Source organism: Meleagris gallopavo, chromosome 7 (genome assembly GCF_905368555.1).
Source record: "Meleagris gallopavo chromosome 7, MGAL_WU_HG_1.1, whole genome shotgun sequence".
Classification (NCBI taxonomy): domain Eukaryota; kingdom Metazoa; phylum Chordata; class Aves; order Galliformes; family Phasianidae; genus Meleagris; species Meleagris gallopavo.
The window spans coordinates 36,094,525-36,115,508 of record NC_139410.1 but is presented as its reverse complement, the minus strand read 5'-3'; the positions used below and the strand labels follow the sequence as shown (position 1 = coordinate 36,115,508).

The following is a 20,984-nucleotide window of genomic DNA, read 5'->3' as shown; positions in this document are numbered from 1 at the left end:
CACCACTTGGCCTTCTGCTTCCACTCTTACAAACACCACTTTGGCACAGGAGCACCTTCACACATCACACAGGAAGACCAAGTACTGCAAAACATAATGTTCCAGTTCCGAAGCGCCCTACGGAAGGAGCTATGGCTCAGTAGGCCTCCTGTCAGCGAGTGGAGGAGAAGAAACAAAAACCCTACAATGGTATCAGAGAAACAGGACATTACAAAGTTGGAGCCATTCCATTTCTATCATCTACACAGTGTGTGCTTCAAGATGCAGATTTGGAAAGGATGAAAGAGAAAGACGCTGCGCAGTTGTGCAGCAGCTAGACAGGACAGAAGCCTGCAATAACCACAAGGCACACTCCACAGGATTAGTCCATTTATGAAGCTGGAAGGAGAAAAATAGCAGAAAAAAGCGACAGGACATCTTCGCTATGGTAAGGAGAAAAAGGCAGAGCATTTTGCTGAAGCACAGCACTGGATGGCAGAAGATCTGCCCTCGGGCTCACACTGGGCAGCAGCTCCCATCCACAGCACTGTCACCATTCCATTCACACAGAGGACTCAGGGAGGCCAAATACAGAGCAGCGAGCACAGCGAGATCCCTGCAGTGTGTTTTAGACGTGGACAAACCTCTGGTAAGCAGGCTGACATCCTTATCAACTAAATATACTGCATATTAGAGGTTTTGATCAGTCACACTAAATAATGCATTTTAAAACAATAAGGGACAGCATGGGAAGCTGGTGCATTAGTATCAGATAACACACCAGATATTTTCCATTAATGAGCAACTAGCTCAATTTTCCCCTCCACATGCTTTACTGTGCTTTTCTTATTATTCACAAGGCAGTTTTCTAACAGCACTGCCTCCCATACACAAACATTCATAAGGCTCTGTGCGTTTGTGGGGCTGTATGCATTTTTCTTTTTCACTGCAACGGCTTTGCGATAAATAAACTGCACAGCCCCCACACAGCGCAGGCAGCGCTGACGCAGCCCTCAGAGCTTCCAGATGTGGAACCCAGAGCCGACCCTTCCCTGTTTCCGGCAGGGCATGGCAATCTGGCTTCTGGCAAGACCTGAAATACCCATACTTTGTCAGAACAGCAGCTCTACAGGAAAACTTTACGCATAAAGCCACAGTTATACATCCTAACTTACAGCCACGTCTCCAGCGTCATTACGACAGCCAGCAGAGCGGGCTGATGCCCTCAGACACAGCAGAGTTTGAAACCCTGCCGATCCATCCTTCATCTTCACAGAGAGATTTAAGCCTGATGACAATACAAAGTTCAGCTGAAAAAAAAAACAGAGTAATTCTGCGAAGATTGCTTAGCTGTCTCCAGAAGTGTGTGCTCAGACCACAAAGTTGCTATGGCATCAACTCCAGGCCTGCGGTCTGACACACAAAATGCCTTTTTCCTAAGGACTGTTGTGGGAAGCCGAGCACTTTGGCCGGGAACCAAATATGTTTTGGCTCTATAGCAGATATCATTTACTGCCACTCGGACATTCCAGTGGTTCGCTGCACTGAGGCAGCAGGACAGCCAGCATCTCAGCATGCCCGCGTCAACGCGGCCCTATGCGCTCCGCACCAGCGATGGCACACAGGAACTGTATCCATGCTTTCTCTGTTTACCAGCATTACTGAATGTCACAGCACTATTTTCCCATCACTTCAGCACCAGACCAGATCAAACAGGGGAGGTAAGCTTTTAGCAGCTCCGTATCGAACCGCAGCGGGAGGAAATTCTGCAGGATGCAAGATATTGCACTGATTTCCCTTATTTCCTGGTCCTTTTAATTATGTAACCATCAGGATGTTTTTTTCAGCCGGCAGCCAGCAACAAAGTGAGCTCACACGGGATTTCTGCAAACAACGAGTGCGGACCGAACAGTCCTGCAGCACCCTGGGGCAGCCCGGGCAGTCCGACAGCCCGCACGGACATCGCTGCCTCTCGCCGGTACCCAGCGGCCACACAAGCCCGCAGCACAGCCAGCTCCGCGGACAGCATCGCCGCCGCGTCCCCACGGCACGGCTCCGAACCGCTCCAGCGCCGCCCCGCCTCAGCGCCGGGCGGAGGTGCGCGCCGCGCAGCCGGGCCGCAGCACAGCGGGTGCGAGCGGCTTTTGTGCGGAGGAGCGGGGAGATCGGGTACAGCCATCGCTGAGAGCGATCGCTGAGCACCCAGACCGCCCTCCGTCGGACCTGCACGCGTTACGGGGCTCGGGTGGAGCGGTCCTTAAATAACGCCACCGAGAATTCAGAAAGCTTCAGAGAGCGCGTCTGAAAGCACGAGCGGCATTTATCCGAACCGCCGACGTTAAGGCCAATCCCGGCCCCGCCGGCACTGCCCTCACACAGCGCTCCGGCCCGCCGCGCAACTTCGGCCGTCAGCGGCAGCTCGAGGATCGGCCCGGCGCCGCCTCCTTCCCGCTTCGCTGTTAGAAAAGTAGCGGCGAAGGACCCAAGTTTTCGGAACGCGGGACCTGCCCTCCCAGCCGCCCTCCGCGAAGGGACGGAACCGCCCGCAGGCGTGCGGAGCAGGCGGAAGCCGAGCGGCGCCCAGGCCCGGCCTCGCCTCGCGGCTCCCGCCCGGCTCAGGATCCCCGCCCGGCCCCGAACTTTCGCTCGCGCCGCGCCCGGCCCCGCGCGGACCCTCACCGAGGAGAAGGAGGAGGAGGAAGAAGGAGGAGCGCCGCGCTCACCTCCGCCGCCGGGCCCGGCTCTGCTCGCCCGAGGGCTGCGCGGCCCGGGCCGGCGCCAGGCGGGCAGGCGGCGGGATGAGCTCAGCGCCAGGCGGTAGTCCCCGCCCCGCACCCCACGGCCGCCCTCCACGGGAGCGGCTCCGCAGGGCGGGGCGGGCCGCGTTCCGCCTCGGCGCGGCCCCGGCGGGGCGGCCCCGCAGCGCGCTGCCGGCAGGCGGAGGGGCGGGGCGGGGCGGGGCGGGGCGGGGCACTGCAGCCCGGAGCGCTGCGACCTTCGGGCGATCTCCGGCAGGGAAGCGTTTGAGCGGCCTTGGAGCCGCTCCGGTTTCCTAAGCGTAATTCGGGCGCGCGGCGCCGATGCTCAGTCGCTTGAACACGTTTTGTTCCCTAATGTCTTTCTCGTATTTTGCTACCGGCTTGCCTGAATGTCACCGAGCCCGGCTAGGTGAGGAGCGTTGAAAGCACGCATGCAGCTCGGGCCCGAGCACTTCTGCTCGGAACACACGGCCCGGCCCGAGGTGTGGGAACTGCGGTCGCACCTGACCCGGCACAGCCTTCGTACGGGCGATCTGAAAAGGAACGCGTCACGGCTGACGAGATCCGCAAAGAACAGAGTTGGGGGAATAGAAGTGATAGCGACAAAAAGCGTCGGAGCCGCACGGACTCCCGTTACGCGGCGCTTCGAGGGGCGCGTTCACAGCAACGCGCCGGGGCGCAGAGCGAGGGCGGGGATCGGCGGCGGGCGGAGGGCGCGGAGCCTCTGAGCGCGGCTGTGGCAGAAGCAGCGCTGGGGCAGGGAGACCTGCTGCAATCTGCGTCCCAAAGCCGAAGTACGGGAAAATCGCAGCGGAGGCAACCGCAAAGTGATCCGAAGGCACGGGACGATGCAGTCGGAGCCTCGTTCCGTTTCTCAAAAAAGATGTCCGTGGGAATTCGGTTACGACGTGTAACTGTAATGGGAGGACTAGGCGTGAAAAGCTTTTTTACCTGTACGGATGGACCTTAACCCGGGCATTTTCTGACTTCTGAGATTTGACTTTGCAGTCTGAGAACTTGCTTTCTGTTTCTTGCAGACTTCCATCAGATGGTGCGGTGAGCCGCCCCGCTCGCCAGGGCTCTTTTCATCACACACACACAGCGCTCATCACGTTAGGATGCGGGGGAACAGCACGTTGCTGTGCCAGGGGAAGGCCAGACTGAAGCGAGGCGGCCAAGAGCTGGGCCTGGTGCCCCGTGCCGGTCAGCACCGCCCTCAGTAACTGCTGCACCTCCTGCTGGCGCTGAGGAGGTGGGGGCACGGCTGGGTGGGCGGTGGGAGCCCCTTCCCACTGAGCTGTACGTATCAGTGCCACTTACACGCTTTGTAACTTATTCATCTTCTGTGACCACTAGAAAACGTCTGTTTTTTTAAGCCTTATTTTCACACATTGATAATCAACTAATGAATACAGCAATACTGGTTAAAATGAATACTGAGTCCCTCGTTTAAAAACATGATATTTATATTTTCTCTGTCGAGCAATGAAAAACTTGTGCTCTATTTTTAAGCAGACAATAGTGATATAACTTCAGGATCATATTCATTTAAAACACAGTTGGGTTTTGTGTCTCATTCCTGCTGCATGTTGACAAACCCTTCAGCAGATGTGCACAGGGAATTAAAACAGTGCTGTCCCTTGCGTGCTCCTTACCCTCCTACTGTCCTCAGGGCAGGGACACCGTACATATGTATCAGCTCCTGAACTGCCCCTTCTTCAGATCAGCACATTAAAGTGAAAGGGGGCTGAGAACCATTCACCTCAATGCGGTGGTTTTGACAGCTGTGCTCGATGATGAATGTGTCACAGCAGCGAGGCTCCCAGCCTGAAGGACGTACGGATGGCTGAAGGCAACTTCGGGTGTCCGCTTCTAACCCACCATCACGGGCCCTCAGAGCTTCAGCCTGTATAAATAATTCAGCTGTGTTCGTCAAGTAATGCTTTAATTGTTACTTAGTAATCTCTTATTTCACAATTGCAGAATTCTACTTCAAAATCTCAGCATTCACCTCACGCTTTTAAAATATGACATCTAGAACTGAACACCAAATAGACAGAATGTACCTGGTGATGAGATCTCAGGTAACTCAGAGTCCGTGAATTGGAGTAGCTCAGTAGTCAAGCTAGCTGGCTTTTAATGCTGAAATTAAGATCTCTTAATTGCAAGAGCAGGGAGGAATGTTATACCATGAGTAGTGAGTTGTAACTGCACTGCTGGTGCCAAATCCTACTGGGAATGAGGTACAGATATTTTTACTCTGGTGCAGCTGTGGTAACCCTGATGGGCTGTATCAAGGTAACCACTACAGAGCATTATCTCCAGTTAGTCACCAGTACATGGAAACCATCTCACATTAACGGCTTTAAAGTGACGTTTTTTATAGGTGCAGACGGAGTTTTAGCAGTGCACTGTGCGTGCCACCACGATGAGCACAACCTCAATAACGTTAGCAGAATATGATGTGCTTTTCCTCCCAAACTCAAACTGCTTGCCTTTTACATCCCAAGCACCCAATGCTTCAGCCATTCCCTGCATCCCAGCCAAACTGCTCAGCTTCTCTACATACCATTCAACAACACAGTTTCATATAATTACCAAAAAGATTAATCTTCCTCACACCAAAAAAGGAAAATGTAGGGACAACACAAAACATTTATAAATAACTGAAACGGTTTGCTGAGCAAACTATGATTTATGTTCATGTTTAATTCATCATGAAAAACTAAATCTGAGTTCAACTGCCAAATAATTACTACAGTGCCAGAGTATTCTAGAACATTTTCTATGCTATGCATGCATTTCATGTAGCATCTTTCAGCACGTCTGTGAGCGGCAGAAGAGAGGACCCACGTGTGTGCTCAGAAACAAGTGGCAGGCTGACACAGAACAAGGGCATCCTCACAAGAACATCTGGCACAACTGCCTTGTATGATATGACAGAGGCAGAGCAACATGGAGATGAAGACTCTCAGGGGCACACCAGCAGTGGTTCGCTGTCTGCCACTTCCTTCATTTTGACTCCAGCAGCTCAGGAACTGGAGACCTGTCCCAGAACAAAGGCAGCTCAGGCCACAGCTTCTACCTCTTCCTGCAGAGAACCTCTTCCCTCTATTCTGCAGTGAGGCCATGTCTGGAAAGAGAGCAGTTCTCTCAGAGGAAATGTCTCAGCTCTGGCAGTCTTTTATGATTTTGTCTTTGAAATCTGAGATAGAAAAACAGAGCTGTAACACTGTTGTTATGAAACATACTCTGAGTCAGGTCCAGAGCTTTCTCTCTTTCTCCGTATACACAATTAGAATTTTTGAAACAGTACTGTCAGTTGGATTTAGGTCCTCCTGTTTCACAGGACAGCTCAGAAGTGGGACAGTTTTAACTGATTTCAACATTTCCCTATTTGCCATAGCAGCACAATACTTTTGATCACAGTTACATGGATTTCTGATCGCATCAGTAGCTTTTTCTTGGAAGAATTCAGCACACATCTGGTTTTCTGCTTCTGCTGTTCTGCCCTTTGTGCCTTCCACACATTTCTTCAGATAATTTCCAGATAATTTGCCTATTCTCAGCCACTGAAATTCTTCAGCTCCTCTGTTCTTTTCCACAGAAGCTGTGGCCCTGCACTGGTTTCATACTGATAGGATCTCACTCAGCCTCACCGCTCTCACTCCTCCTCAACAGAACAAGGGAGAAAACACAGGGAGGAAAACTTCAGGGGCTGAGATAAGGACCTCCCTCACAAGCACCAGCATGGGCAAAAGAGGCAGCACAGAGAGATGAAAGTCATCTATTAGCTGTAGATAGACAGCGGACTAGAGCAGTGAGAACTAAAAGCACTTTCCTTCCATTCACCCTCTTTTACCTCCTCTCTGTAAGCAGCACAAGGGAACAGGGTTGCAGTCAGCCCATAGTGGTCCAATTCTATCACCTCTCTGTGGTGCCTCCCATGGATGCTGTCCTTCCTGAGCCAATTCCAAGTGGGTTTCCCACAGGCTGCAGCTCTCCAGGCACCACTCCAGCCCAGCTCTGTACCACAGCGCTGTCCTTCAAGAGCTGCTCCAGCACAGCTCCATATCACAGGTCCCATCCTTCAGGCCTCCCAGCAGTTTCTCCCCTTCCTTCAGTGTGCTCTCGCAGAGGGGCAGCCACCATCCGCAGGCTCAGCCCCGGCCAGCAGCAGTCCCATTAGGAGCCGGCTCTGATTAGCATGCAGCAGCTTCTGGACTCCTCACAGAGGCCACCCCTGCAGCTCCCCATCACCAAACCCTCATTGTGGAAGCGCAATACAGGCTGTCCTCATAGCCCCACATTATCATGCAAGCTTCCAGCAGTTTTAGAGACTTGTTCTGGAGAACAGGAACTTCAGACAGAGGAGAAATATAATGGCAGCAGTGTTCCCTTGTAATGCTGCGGATGAGGAAGAATACAAAAGTCAGGCTTCTTTTTCTGCTCAGCTTTGCTACTGCTTACACTAATTTGGGCCCATCTTAACACTCTTATCTTAAATGTTAAGAGCTCCCTTTCAACATCACTGCTTTGATCCTGTCAGTTTGAGTCTCATGCATAATAATAATTTGGTAGAAAATTGATTTAATGAATTTTAGAAAGCAATTTGTCCTCTAACTAGCAGAATAACAACAGCAATTTATATTCAGTAGCTTTGTGCATCTGCAAATATTTAAGAAAGTTAAGTATGAATTCAAGGTTCATGATATTCACCCCGCACACAGCTACCTGATGTCTCAGCCTGCTTCTGTTTGTGATGCTGCCTTTTGCACAGTGGGAGACTAGTAGAAGGTAATTTCATCCTGGCCACCTATTTCACGCTCACATCCTCCAGTTAGACTTGAAATGAACTAACTTGTTTCCTGGGAAGGGGAACACATAGGTATGCACACAGGAATTATATGTCGACCCTTTTCTCCAGGCTAGAAGTTGGTCACGGCTTTACAGGCAAAAAGAGTGAAGATTGATATCAAGTTATAAACAACGCTTCTTTCAAACTTCTGTGATCACTGCGTGCATCAGCTAACTTACCCAACAGGTTTTCTATTTCATCTGCAGATCTTCAGATAAGTGTTAACCCCTTGTTTAACTTTTGCAAGATTGCCTGGAGGCAGGAGATTGCATCTTCTCTGTTGTTCCACTGAATCGGAAAAGCAGCAGGAGATGGGTAGTAAACTTTGGATAGGAGACAATAAGTGTTGTTATTCAACCTGTGCAGGTATGATCCATGAACACACATACAGAGGCACTGCTCAAAGACAGCCAATTGTATACATGCAGCACAAGGAACAAAGCCTAGGACACATCTCCTCCAATGTGTACATATGCAAGTAATCCACAATCCCATGGACTGAGACTACAGGAGAAATAAGAAAATAGGATAACTGAATGGTGCGTTACAGGTCCTGGTATTGCTGGCAAGAAATAAAGAGTCTACACAATCCCTAAAGTAGCTCTTGTACTTTCAGAACAAGCAGAATTTGGATTATAGCCTTGCTCACACAGGAAACCTGTGTCATGGTCACACCTCTGAACTCCTACAAACAACTGGTATGTGAGACACTGTTATGGGCCACAAGTTGTAAAAATAATATTCATAACATTCTGCTTTAGTTTTTGCAGCAACAGAACTAAGTAAACTAAGTAATGTTGGGGAATCTTTTAAAGGAGCTTAACAGCGATGAGTATTTAAAAAAGTACTCTTGGTTACAGGAAACAACCTCAGCAATGCAATTCAGCAGAAAACCTAGGGTAAAAATGTTCATGCACTTTAAGTACCTTTCTGCTTGAATTGCAAGAAGCCACAAAGCAAAACCCTATACACAGGAGAACTCCTGTTCATTCAGAATTTCCTCTAGCCTTCTTTGAACTTAAGCTCATAGGGCAGTTGCCGAGAATCAGTGGGAAGTTCCCCATTCCTTGTGCACAAAAATATTCAGACAATAAAAATGAGAATTAGTGACTTGGAATGTGTTTCCAGTGCTTCCAGCTTTTCAATTCATTGATATTTTTTTTTGTTACATCCTTGGGATTTTTGAAGTATTAGGTGTCATTTCCTACATAACAAAATCGTATTTTTTCCCTTGAGATGAGTGCTGCATTTCCTCCTGTTCCAGAGCTTTGGAACATTCCTCTACTGCCGTCCTTCCACCCCATTTTGGTGCGTGGGAATGTGAGCACACAGATAAAGGCATTCTCAGCAAAGTCCCCCACGGGTTAAGTTCCTGAAAGAAGTCACAAATGCATCATGGCAAATACATTTTAACAGTTTAAAAATGCCTCCTGTTTACCGTTTGCCAGTTTAATTCAGTTAGAAATCATTAATAGTAAAGATAGCAACCACCTAAAGTTGGCCTTGCTGAAGTTTGAGGCCAGAGTTCAACATAACTGAAAGAAATTCATAATAAAGTACCGTCTTCAGAAACCTCAAAAACTTCTGCACAGAGTTTGAGTGCATATGCATTGACAAAATTATATGCCTGCCCATCTTTAAACATCTCCAACAAAATCATCTGAGTCTAAATTTAGCTTTTTAACTTCATATGTTTTAAGGCTGAGATCCATAGAACAAACCAAGCCTGAAATTCTACACTTCAGCTATTTTTTTTTAATGCGTTCTCTTGCTTTCCACTGTGTTTGATGTTTCTTGACAGTAACATATAGAGAATAAATATTTCAGACTCGGGTAGCTTAAAGGCAGCTCAGAGTTTGCTATAGCACTTCATTTAAAAAAAAAAAAAAACAACAACCAACAACCACCATACCAAATATGGAAGATTTAAGCTAGAAGGAATTTCAAAAAGTTATGAGCAGCAAAAGTAGGTTGAATTAAAGTTTAAAGTCATTACTCACTTTAGTGACTGTTCTATTTCAGTATATATTTATCCTATGTTTTACAATTGGAACGATGGCTACAATATAAATACAAATCCTTTATAACAGCTTCAGAAGAACTCCAATTATTCCTTTACATAAAAGTAATTTCTGAAGTAAATGAAGTTAACTTCAGAAACACCATCCCTTTTCACACAGGGATGTGAAATGATGTATCCAGTTTCCCAACAGTGCCCGGTTCATGGAGGAATGGATTAGTTCTGAAGTAACCCTATTTAAAAATACAGCATGAAAGCATCAATAAAAGCAGCAAATGCTGATTACATAAATGTGCTTAATAAAAATATACTTTCCTGCATCCCTTGTTTTATGTCTTGGTCTAATCGACTACAGCTATGAACACTGAGAAGGTAGGGAGGAAAAGGAACCACTTAGCAACTGTTATACCTTTCTATCTCTATAACTTCTAGAGTCCTCTGTGAAATAGCAAACGATGATTTCAGAAATTAATCTATTATTTTTCTTTGAAACTATTTCAACAATTTTTCTGCAGACTAAATATCTGTTCTCCTATGCCATAAGCTGTCTCCAGAAGCTGGCTTAGCTGGCTGAACCTGAGTTAAGACGCAGACATTGCTACCTCTTGTGGCAGAAGCGGTGTGCTCATAAGAACTACTGAGGCTTCTGAAATTCTTGGATACGATTGCAAAAACCTGCACTGCATCTTGAGCCTTAGCAAACTAGGAAAGTTGGAAGGTAGGAAATATTCAGACTTCACAATTTTATCCATCTCTTCAATGAACTTAAAATTGGTAATCTGTTACAAAAGAAACTAAGAGAAATTTGTCTGGCATAACACTATCTAGCAGCTTCCCATCAAAACGCAGAAAGAGTGGAATAATGCGCAGCACTGTGTCTGCAGCCAAGTTTGACAAGAAGAATAAAGATGTTCACTATCAGATTGAATCATTCTCTCCATGGTTTTGTCAAAGAAAGTGGAAACAATGACTAATAAAATGGGAAGCCAAAACACCTTACAGCATACAGTAGCTGAAAAAGACTGGAAACAATTGCCAAGTCCAAGCCTGGTTCAATAATGCAGTCGGCCGAATGCTGAAGGGTGGAAAAGACCTCAAGATCACCTTGTCCAGCCATCCACCTATCACCAACGTTTCCTGCTAAACCATGTCCCTTAGTACAACACCTGAATGCTTCTTGAACACCTCTAGGGTTGGAAACTCCACCACCCCCCTGGGCAGCCATTCCGGTGCCTGAGCACTCTCTCAGAGAAGAGTACTCCTAACATCCGACCTGAGCCTCCCCGGCACAGCTTGAGGCCATTCCCTCTAGTCCTATTGCTGTTACTATTGAAGAGGCCGACCACCATCTCAGCACAACCACTCTTCAGATCATCACAGAGGGCAATAAGGTCACGCCTGAGCCGCCTCTTCTCCAGGCTGAACACTCCAGCTCCCCCAGCCGCTCCCTATAAGGCCCGTGCTCCAATCCCTCACCAGCTTCATTGCCCTTCTCTGAACACACTGCAAGGCCTCAATGTCCTTCTCCTAGTGAGGAGCCCAACACTGAACACAGCACTCAAACACGGTACTTCCCTGCTCCTGCTGGCTGCACTATTTCTCATACAAGCCAGGATGTCATCGGCCTTCTTGGCGACCTGGGCGCACTGCTGGCTCACGTTCAGCCAAGCACTGACCGACACCCCCAGGCCCGTTTCTGCCACACAGCCTGGCAGCCACTCTGCCCCACACCTGCAGCACTGCCTGGGGTCGCTGCAGCCAAAGCACAGGACGCAGCCCTTGGACTTGTTGAACTTCACCCCAGTGGCCTCAGCCCAGCTGTCCAGATCCCTCTGTAGGGCCTTCTGACCCCCAGACAGATCGACGCTTCCTGCCAGCTTGGTGTTATGACTGTTGAAACCACAGACATCAAGGACAGTTCCAAAACAAAAGACTGTTTACTGTGAACCTGCTTTAGGAGTTATGCACGCAGTACCACAGACAACACTGATTAGTCCAAGGAATTTCCACAGTCCAGAAAGAGACTCTTCCCTCTACCACCGAAAGTAAAGGGGAATTCAATAAATGCAAATGTGTTCATCAGTTATCAAAACTGGGTTTTGTGCAGCAAGGAAAGGTTAGTGTGCAAGAATACTGGCAAATCTGTGCGTACTGTTTCGAGAGGAACAGACTGAATAAGTCTGTTCTTGGAAGGAAGAGATGTTTTAAATAGTCCTTCATTACAGCTCCCTTTTGTTGTAGGTTTCCAGATTAGACCCATTTTGTTTGTCACTTCACCTGCTGCATGACTTTGCACAAAAATGAGAAATCATGTACAATCAATTCAGATTTAAGTCTGTACACTGAATAGCGCAATAATTTGTTCCAGAACAGCTGAAGTTTCACACTTCCAAATTCAAGTAGATCTGTCAAGTACCTCACAAGCTGGGAGAATCAGGTGCTAAGAGGCAGAGACTCATCCTTGCTCAAGAAATTCATCCCTATCCAGGGAAACATGCTTTATTTAAGCCTTCAAACAGAATGCGTGACACTACCAAATTTAAGAATATTTTGAAGGCCTTAAAATCAACCAGCATTTATAGAATTCTGTGGTTTCTTTTGTTTACTCATGGTCACAGCAGTGACAGTTAACACAGCATCACAACACAGGTGTTAACACAACTGCAGCAACGCAGCACTGCAATACCAGACCGGAATTCTGCTGCATGATTTGCACACAGCTAGGACTGTGATGCTTCCATCCCCTCTAAGGGTGCAGGACAGAACCAGGGATCCCAGATCTCTATTCCCACGCTATTTGAATAGCTCCTCTGAACAAGGTATATCTTCCCACAGATTTCTGCACGTGCCAGGATATGCACCACCCCAGGAAGGCAGTAGGAGAAGATGCTTGGATGGATTCTCCGCTCAGGCTTATGTTAAACACAACCCAGAACAATCAGGTGCCTAGTTAACCTTGATCCAGGAGGGAGCTGACAGGTGTAATCCAAGAGAAGAAAATGTTTTTCCTAAAATATTCTCATTTGTCATGAAATCCCTGGCCAGAATAAGTTTTCAGAAACTTATTTCTATGGAAAACATCCATAGCAGCCTTTAGAATCCCAATGTATTTTCACCAGTCACTACTTTTTCTTAAAAAAAAATAAAGATTAGAATAAAAAACATCCTGGCATTCATTCCGTTGGGAACTGACATGTATCAGCCAACATGCTGGAGCCCTGTGTGCTACTCTTGGCCACGACAGCACAGATAATTCCACGCACTGGACCTCTCTAACTCAAACTATTTATATTCATTTCCACATGCAATCAGCCTCGGGGCAAAAGAACGAGCTGTGTGACAGAAAGGCAGAACTACCTGTTTTCCAAGTCCTGTACCTACAGCTTAAATATCCACAAAGTGTATTGCTGCTGTTGTCCAGGGTCACAGCGATATTTTACAGCCAGCCAGATAAGGACTATGGGAAAAAAAACAGCCTTCTACACAGGAGCACCGATATTTGAATTTTTCCTACTTGCTCAGGATGCAGCTACATTATTTAGTGCACATAACTACACTCATCACCATCTGCTGTGATCATAATTTAATCTCTAATCAACATAGAGTTATTTACCTTTCATGGACAACTAAAGTGAAGCAGACATTCACGTTAAGTGGTGCTGCTGATTCTGGGCAGCCCATCGGGGATCCCCCTGCGATGGAGCGCTTCAGACGTTTACGAGACTTCTGCTGCAGTCACATGCAAAGCACACCATCAAAAGAAATCTCAGTGACAAAACAAATATAATTCTAAACATAGTTTTTTATACTGAGGAAGTCTATTTGGACTGCTTTACTGTAATTTTAGTGGCGTATTTATCTGCAATTGCTACCTTACAGAAAAGATCCCAGCAGAGCTAAATTCAGAGCAGTAAAAGGCTGAGCTGCTCAAGCAACCAACCAGCAGCAGACAACAGCTATCCTCTGCAGGACTTGGACTATTTTATTGTCTCCTCTGACAGTATAAGCAGGCAAGGCTCAAGGATACTTCCTTCTGAAGTTTCCTAAGCTGGCAATGAACTTGAAACAAAAATTAGTGTGGAACCACTCAGCCTAAATCATTAAAAAAAAAAATGCAAAAAAGATCAAAACAAACATCAAGGCCAACATGTTAGGCAGTCTGGCTCTTAAGAAGCATCTGAGATCATTTACACTTGATGTGAACTCCATCAGGGAACATGGCTTTCAGCTGTGACTTTACTTAGGATCACACTCACTTCAGCTTTGCTATCACTACATTAAAAAAACAAAACAGAAAATATTACTGAGCAGAGGATGGGCAGTTTTCAGTCAAAACTCACAGGGCAGGTGAGGCTGCTGGACCTCTCAGCACCAAGCAATTACCAAACAGCAGTAAAATCAGATTAGACAGAGCCATGATATTTTAATACAACCCATGTAACTCTCTTTATAAAGTATTTTATTGTCACCAACAGAAATGCAGTAGGATAACAAGGCAGCCAAGCTTTTGATCCTTTTACCAGTATGCTACATGCTATTTAGAATAGAAATTTGCTTCAAAGTGAACGTGGTGGGTTTTTCTTTTTTTTTTGTTTTGTTTTGTTTAAGGCATGTCTTAACATTTCCGTGGCTGTTGAATAATATAAATTCTTTTAGGCAGCATGAACTTCTCCAAGGAAGGCAGTGGCTTTTGGTGAGCAACTTGTAACGCTGCTGCAGGGATATTGTGGCTTATCTGTAACGTTAAAAGTGGGGAAAAAAAGTTGTAATGAAATACAGCTTTTCCACCGTTTGCTTCCTAAGTTTGATCACATGAAAGCAGTTTAAAGAACATAATAAAACCTAAATCTAAAAAGTTCAAGTGATCAACACATCACAACTCAGTGACTGCACATTTAATAATTTCTGGTTTAAAAACAAAACATCAGCATGACTTTGTGACTGATTTTTTTCATATTTTTCCCCAGTTGTTTGCAAGATCATTTGCTAAGATACAGAAAGCAGAGCAAAAACTGTATCCCAGAGTTAACGGTAGGTTGCTTCAAATTCTTACTTTCTGATTCAAACAACCATCACTTTTAATTATTACTTTCTAAACTTAGTACTAAACTTTATGTACAAGAGTCTAGAAACCAGATGTAGAAGAAAGTGTAGTTAAGAGCAGAGATCGGAAGGAGAAGAAAAACAGGATGATGTAACTATTCACCTTAGCAGATAGGTCTAAGCCAAATTTCAAGATCTACATCGCAAAGCTTTGATCCCATCTGTTGATGAAAGGCTCATGTTGAAATGCGAGTGATGGTTTTTTTTTTTAAACCAAGCTCTACAGACGAGGAAGCCCTTGTATGTTTCACAATCTAAAGATCACATACGTATGAGAAATAGATGAGAGCTGTCAGGTTTTCTGATTAGCATGCAAATTAAAAAGCCGCTTGTTAAACCAGCTTTTGCAATGTGTAAGGGTAAGACTCTGCATCAACAACCTCGTGAGAGTTACGAGACAGCATCTAATGGCAGAGCCATCATCACGAACAGAAGTGCCCATCGATAGATTTGTGACACAGAATCTGTATACACACAGTATCACCTCGTAGTATTCCCAAGAGAGAAATCAAGATGATGACCATCAGGCCTCAAGTGACATAACTGCATACAGACCAACAGTGGAACGTGCTGCCCCTGTTGTCTCAACAACTTGCAGTAATTTTACATTAGCTTACCATCAATGCACTTCTCATCAACACTACTCACTTCCTTTCTAAGCCAAGTTGAACCTTTAGAGAAGCTAAAGCTATTTCTATAGTTCATAACATCAGGCAACAGCAATTTAAGGAAAATTCATTTTCTGATATCTTATCTTTAGCTGCACGGAGAGGTCCTGACAAACACACAAACACATCTTGTTCTTCCAGGCCTACTTACTTTGCGCATGACGTCCATGTGATGAATTTTTGAAATACTGACAATACTGCAAAAGAGGAAAAACTAGTAGTTAGCATCTCTATCTTGTAAAAACACTGACAACTGTTTTTCAGACTTCTTAATACAAAATATTTTGTAATAGAAATTCAGGTTCTGGAGCCAAATCCCTTAACCACATTAAAGAATACAAGAGTATGAAAAGGGAAGTGCTGTCTCAGAACAGAGAAATGGAAAATCCATGTTGTTTCCTTTTTATTTATATATTAAAAAAAAAACAACTATATATAAATATCGTTAAATATTTCAAGAAGGCTTTTTTTTTTTTTTTTTTTTTAATGCACCACGGAGTAATTTCACAGAACTCTAGTGCTGGAATTCAGACCCACAAAGCTCGACTTGCCATTTTCTTTATTTTAATCTAAGCCTACAAGAAGCACTCATGCTCTGGTGTGGGTGGTTGGAAGAGAAGCAATTTTTCTTTTGACATCAAAACCTGTAAAGAAATAACTTCTTGTACAAGAATATCCCATTACTTCTTAATATTTTAATACTGCAGAACAGCCACATCACCAACACTCCAAATAAATGAGTTGTGGATATGAAATAACTTAGCTCAGCACTAGAAGACTGCACATTCTTCTGATAATACCATTATTTGCATTGATACTCCATAGCATAAAATGAAGTCCTTACAGATGGAACTAGGCACCTGAACTGTAACTCTTGAAAAAGCAGGTATTGATTTAGTGAAGTTAATGATTCGTGGCTGCAGCAAGATAAATTTCCCGCTGAAATTTCAATCAGGCAATTGATAACAGTTTGCCACATTGAGAAAGATAGGATAAAAAGCTCTGCGTCACCAGATAACCGTGACTTTGGAAGAGACAGGAGCGAGACTGGACCCAGACAACTCGTAATCAGTGACAGAAACGCAAGGCATAACGCACCACAAAAACAGACAAGCACAAGCCGGGTTATTAAAACAGCAAAAACCCAGTTCTCTTAACTAAGGAGGTATAGCCAATTTTAATGCATTATCACCAACTCATGTGGACTTGCATAAGGCATCCTTGTGAAATACAGGACAGCCTAAAATCATTTTATTTTATTGGAAACTAATTGAAAATTGCTAATTACAGGTAGGCAGCGATGCTTTCATTTCAGTTCCATAGCACAGAGAGCAGATACTCCACATTTTTTTTCCTTTCATTGTTTTGTGAGGCATCTTCCTTACATGTGGAAGTTTACTTTTTTAAAGCACAAAATTACCCCCAATTTGCCTTTTATTTACGAATGGCACAAGTTAATTTAAATGTTAAACTCGACGGAATCAAATGGTTGTCTATTTTCTAACCTTCAGCCCAATGCCTACGACCTCTAACCCCGGGGCAGGGGTCCGAGCCCTGCAGATCAGTACCTTGTCTTGTCCCTTCCCTTGTGCCCAGCGTTCCTCCCAGCAGGTATGGCTTCTTGCTTTTTAGGCACTCTCACACCTCCAGCTTTGACTGCAAGAAGAAAATACAACTTATGTAGCATTATAGATAGAACTGCATGCTAAACAGAGAAGACAAAATAATACACCCCGGATAAACGTTAAGAAGAAATTTTCTTTCACAACCTCACTCTATTTTTACTTCGCTTATAGATACACGTGTATGTGAAGTAAACCAAGGAGATCCACCAGAAAGAGCAAAATGCTGTCACGGCGCACTCAAATCAGCTTCCAGATGCTGTAATCAGGAAGTCAGCGAGGTTCTGGTCACTGGAACTTACATCTATCCCAGCACTGTAAGCGTATGGAACAATCAATCCATTTTAAGTACAAGAAACAAAAAATTGCGCAACTCCAAACATCTCCAGTTCTGAAACAGCAAGAAAGGTTCCATGATGTGCTCATGGCATTTCAGAAGAAAGCCAGTAATGCAGATAAGAACCAGATGCACCTTACACTTGTGTTCTAACAAGTTTAATTACGCTTCATTAAGATACCTGCCAATCACAAAACCAATTAGCACTAATTAAAGTACAGATGATCTAACAGTAACGATTTAAGCTCTGAGGCTTGTCAGAAACTCCAGTTCTGAACAAAGAACACACAAACCGTCTGAAACATCTTCCTGTTCACAAAGATGCTTCAAGTTTTAAAGCTGCCGACAACTCAGGCTTAGAAACAACAACTCTCCAGCCATGCCCGCAGCAGCCCTACAGCGCTGGAGTTCTGCAGTACCTGGGCTTGGCTGGCCTTTGCAGCATCGCTTACGTGCAGCTAACTATGCTGCTGCGTCAGCAGTAAATAAGCAGCCTACTGATCTTACAGCTGCAGATCCGCCCCAGACCTTGAATCTCACTGCAAAATGGGACGTCTCTGAAACGGAAACCGTGTTCAGTTAGCTTTTAGTGAGGAGCAGCAGGATTCCAAATGCCCTCAAGCTCCCACGTGGGGAAGCTCATCCCTGTTTCTGTTAAGTGGGAATTCGGGTCAGGGCTTCTTTACCCGTGTTTAACAACAGTGAAAAGCCCGGACATTTCAAGGTCTCGGCACGGTCTGTTCTCCCACAGCTTCTTGCGATACGCCGACCGTGCTGCAACCCGACGGCACGCGGACACGCTCGCTTTTTGGGGGAGCGTCCAAGGCCAGCAGGGAGCCCTGCCCTGCCCTTCCCCTCCCTGCCCTTCCCTTCCCCGTCCTTCCCCGCCTGGGGCCGCGCAGAGCGGCGGGCAGCGCGCAAACCAACGGCGCGAGAGCCAGCGGGGCGCTGCGCGGTCTGCTCCGTGCGGGCAAGCGGGAACCGGGGCTCTGCCCGCCGGGGGAAACTGCCTTCTGCTTTTGCAAAGCAGCTAAGAGACGTCAAAAGTTTTCGTGCAGCGCTCAGATTTCTTAGTGAGTGCCTGTAAGCTGTGCAACGGAACAGCCGAGAGCTCAGCGCGAGGCGCCCAAAGTCCTCGCTGGCTTCCAAAGTAAAGAGCACCACAACTTTCAAAGGAATAGGACAAAAAAAAAAACAACAACTAAACTCGGCACGGCGCAGAAGCGCTGAGCTACGCCGCAACGGCACCGCGCCCGGGACGGCGAGCCCAGTAGAGCCCGGCACGGCCCAGCAGAACCCGGCACGGCAGCTCACCCGCTTCAGGGCCGTCCGGGCGCCGAGCAGCCGTTCCCGTCACCTGAAGGGCAGCTGAGCGCTGAGGCCAGCCGGAGAAACCGGAAAAAAAGTTACCTCCCGAACCTAGAAAAGTGAGTTTGGAAAAGCAGCTCCGGAAGCGCCCAGCACGTGTCAGCGCACGCCGGGACCAGCGGGCGCGGGAGGAGCCCGGCCCGGGGAGCAGCGCGGCCGAGAAGCGAACCGGGCACGCGGCTCAGCTCCGCGCTGCGCCCGCCGCCGCCCGGCCCGGGGCCGCCAGCCGCACGCGGCGGTCGGAACGCCGAGGCGCGGTACCCGATGGAGCGGAGCGGCAGCAGAGGCTTCCACCGACACGACACGACACGGCCCGGCGCGTCGCGCTGGCGCGGACCTCCGGGAGCTCGGCGGGGGCGGATCTGAGGCGCACGGCGGGACGCAGGGCGGCAGGCGCAGCACGGCCCCTACCTGAGGGAGCGCGGCCGCCCGGCATCGCGAGCGGCTCCCGGAGCGTCCTGCGAGCCATCGCCGAGCTCAGGGCGGTGGGGCGGGGCGGCCGCGTTGTGGTAATTACGGAGCGCGTTCAAGGAGGAAAGAACCAATCGGTGATAAAGTTGCACAACCAAACGTCGCATCCAACGCAGCAGCGAACGGCGAGCACGCGTCGTTTCTCGAAGCGCCCGAGATGCTCGGTGTGGCGTGGCTCCGTGCGAGGAGTTACGGATGGTACGGGCTGGTTTCTCACGTGTCACTTTACGTAATTTACGTAACGTACGTAGTTAATGGTAACTTACTTCTCTTCTCAAAGAAGAGCCCGGCGCTTCGTTGCCGTGTTACCGCAGCACGGCGCTCCGGCCGCTGGCAGCTCGCGGTGCGGCGCCTCGGGGGAGCGACTGCGGGAACGGAGCGGAGCTGCCTTCAAAGGCAGAACGCCGTAACGGCTTTTCTTACTCCATACGGGGTTTTTGACGTGATCGGTACTGAATTCTGAAATAACCGCCTTGTCGGTAAGATTTTCCGAGTCTTTTCTGTGATGTTTATAATCCCAGAGTTACAGTCCTTAATCCTGTTTAACACTACATAGAATTAGCATCATCCGTATAGATGGCCCATGCAGAAATAGCATCGCTCACGGTGAATGTCTGAGTATAGCCTTAGAACGGAGCACAAGAAGTGGATGTACCCAGTCTGTAACTGTTTGGTACATTCATTCACACTTTCGCTTTCAGTATTTAAAATATATATATAAAAAAAATCCATTAAGGAATTCTATTCTAATAAATTGCACCATAAATGGTGCAAACGTTGTCGTGGATGAAGATCTTATGTTTTGGCATTGTCTTGAGTCTGTCAGTGCTGATAGGATTTTGTAGGGAGACAACGGGGCCTTCGGGCCGCTCAGCTTTGTGCGGGATGATGGGCAGGGAGAGCAGAAGGCAATTCCTGCTCCACCCCGTGGGCCTCGATGCACCCGCTGTGCCGAGGGAGAATACACAGCAATATTAGAGTACCAACAGCCCTCACTACTTTTTTGTGTTGCAGTATTCTGTCGCTTGAAAATCCAGCTACAAAAGTATTGCTGATGGTTCCTTGAATCACGTCGGTGTGCCCTCTGCTGAGTCAGGGAGCAAAATCTGCATGTGTTGTGATGAGTGCAGCCACTGAAGCCATAACTCTGGGTGTCAAAGAGATTTTTTTGTGTGCTGCAAACATGTTCTGCTCTGTGCCACAAAAATTAGCTGGTTTAGAGATTGCAAAATCAAACACAGAAGAAAAAATCATATGTTTTGTTGATCACGGCTCCGGCCGTTATCCCTAAAAGCAGACCTTAATGGGGGGAGCACAATTTTTGTGTGCTTGGTTTTCCACGCCTGCTCGGAGCTGCCCGCCGCCGGCACTCGCCTCGCTGCCCGCTCCTCTGACGGCCGCAGCTTTCTGCAGTTAGAGCGAGTGGCCACCAGGGGGCGTGACAGCTAGCGGCGGAACGGCGCAGCGGCGCCGCGCTGCTCGGACGGAGGCTGTGCGTAGGGCGGGCGGCAGGTACAGAAGTCTTGGGAAATCGCGTCTTCTTTGGGATCCTGTTTACGCGTTGCTTGCGAAGTGCAGGAAGTGATTTTTCTGTCCTAACTTCATGGGGAAGCAAAAGCGTTTCGGTCTTAGGAAAGTAACAGTGTGTAGACAGGCCGCCTCTGGATGGCGGTCGCGAAGTGGAGGATGTTAGCACGCAGGGAGCAGCAGGGTGGGCAAGCTGCGAACCGCTTTCACGGCCCTTCGTAGCCTCTCATAGCAGGACTTTCCAAACTGTGCTGCCTAGACCCGTGTTCGTC

General features: G+C 47.3%; 2 protein-coding genes and 1 long non-coding RNA gene across 12 annotated transcripts in view; 1 reads left to right on the top strand and 2 right to left on the bottom strand.

Moving 5' to 3' along the window:
- The window catches only part of TANC1 (tetratricopeptide repeat, ankyrin repeat and coiled-coil containing 1), a 70,258-nt gene extending 67,370 nt beyond the window's left edge, over positions 1–2,888 (bottom strand). For 4 of the 5 annotated variants that reach the window (XM_085228079.1, XM_085228078.1, XM_085228082.1 and 1 more), the window contains exon 1: positions 2,659–2,832. The gene's annotated coding sequence lies outside the window, so the exon portion shown is untranslated. Of the gene's footprint in view, positions 1–2,658 lie in introns of all 5 variants that reach the window. The other variant, XM_085228084.1, reaches the window with a different exon arrangement.
- Positions 1,388–4,168, top strand: LOC146544030 (uncharacterized). Its single transcript, XR_014884361.1, has 2 exons — positions 1,388–1,700; positions 1,827–4,168. It is a non-coding gene; the product is annotated as an uncharacterized LOC146544030 (long non-coding RNA).
- Positions 4,169–4,186: 18 nt separating this feature from the next.
- Positions 4,187–19,853, bottom strand: DAPL1 (death associated protein like 1). Of its 6 annotated transcripts, none has more exons than XR_014884360.1 (5): positions 19,126–19,512; positions 16,956–17,043; positions 15,539–15,584; positions 7,776–7,919; positions 4,521–4,644 (listed from the first exon to the last, which is right to left on the bottom strand). XR_014884360.1 is itself a non-coding variant. In XM_085228124.1 (4 exons), the coding sequence occupies exons 1-4, from the start codon at positions 19,181–19,183 to the stop codon at positions 4,462–4,464; spliced, it is 375 nt and encodes a 124-aa protein (XP_085084250.1). In that variant the 5' UTR covers positions 19,184–19,853; the 3' UTR covers positions 4,187–4,461. The 6 variants fall into 6 exon arrangements, 3 of the variants coding, with proteins under 3 accessions (XP_085084250.1, XP_085084252.1, XP_085084251.1); XR_014884359.1 differs by lacking the exon at positions 4,521–4,644 and adding an exon at positions 5,428–5,943 and having other exon boundaries at positions 6,601–7,919; XR_014884358.1 differs by lacking the exon at positions 4,521–4,644 and adding an exon at positions 5,428–7,145 and having other exon boundaries at positions 19,126–19,511.
- Between the last annotated feature and the right edge of the window lie 1,131 nt (positions 19,854–20,984).

Coding starts and splice junctions, on each gene's coding strand:
- DAPL1 (XM_085228124.1), bottom strand. CDS start 19,183: ATGGCTCGCAGGACGCTCCGGGAGCCGCTCGCGATGCCGGGCGGCCGC. Junction 17,044..19,125: donor GGGCGGCCGCGCTCCCTCAG/GTAGGGGCCGTG, acceptor TTCTTCTTGCAG/TCAAAGCTGGAGGTGTGAGA. Junction 15,585..16,955: donor AAGGGAAGGGACAAGACAAG/GTACTGATCTGC, acceptor CCTCTTTTGCAG/TATTGTCAGTATTTCAAAAA.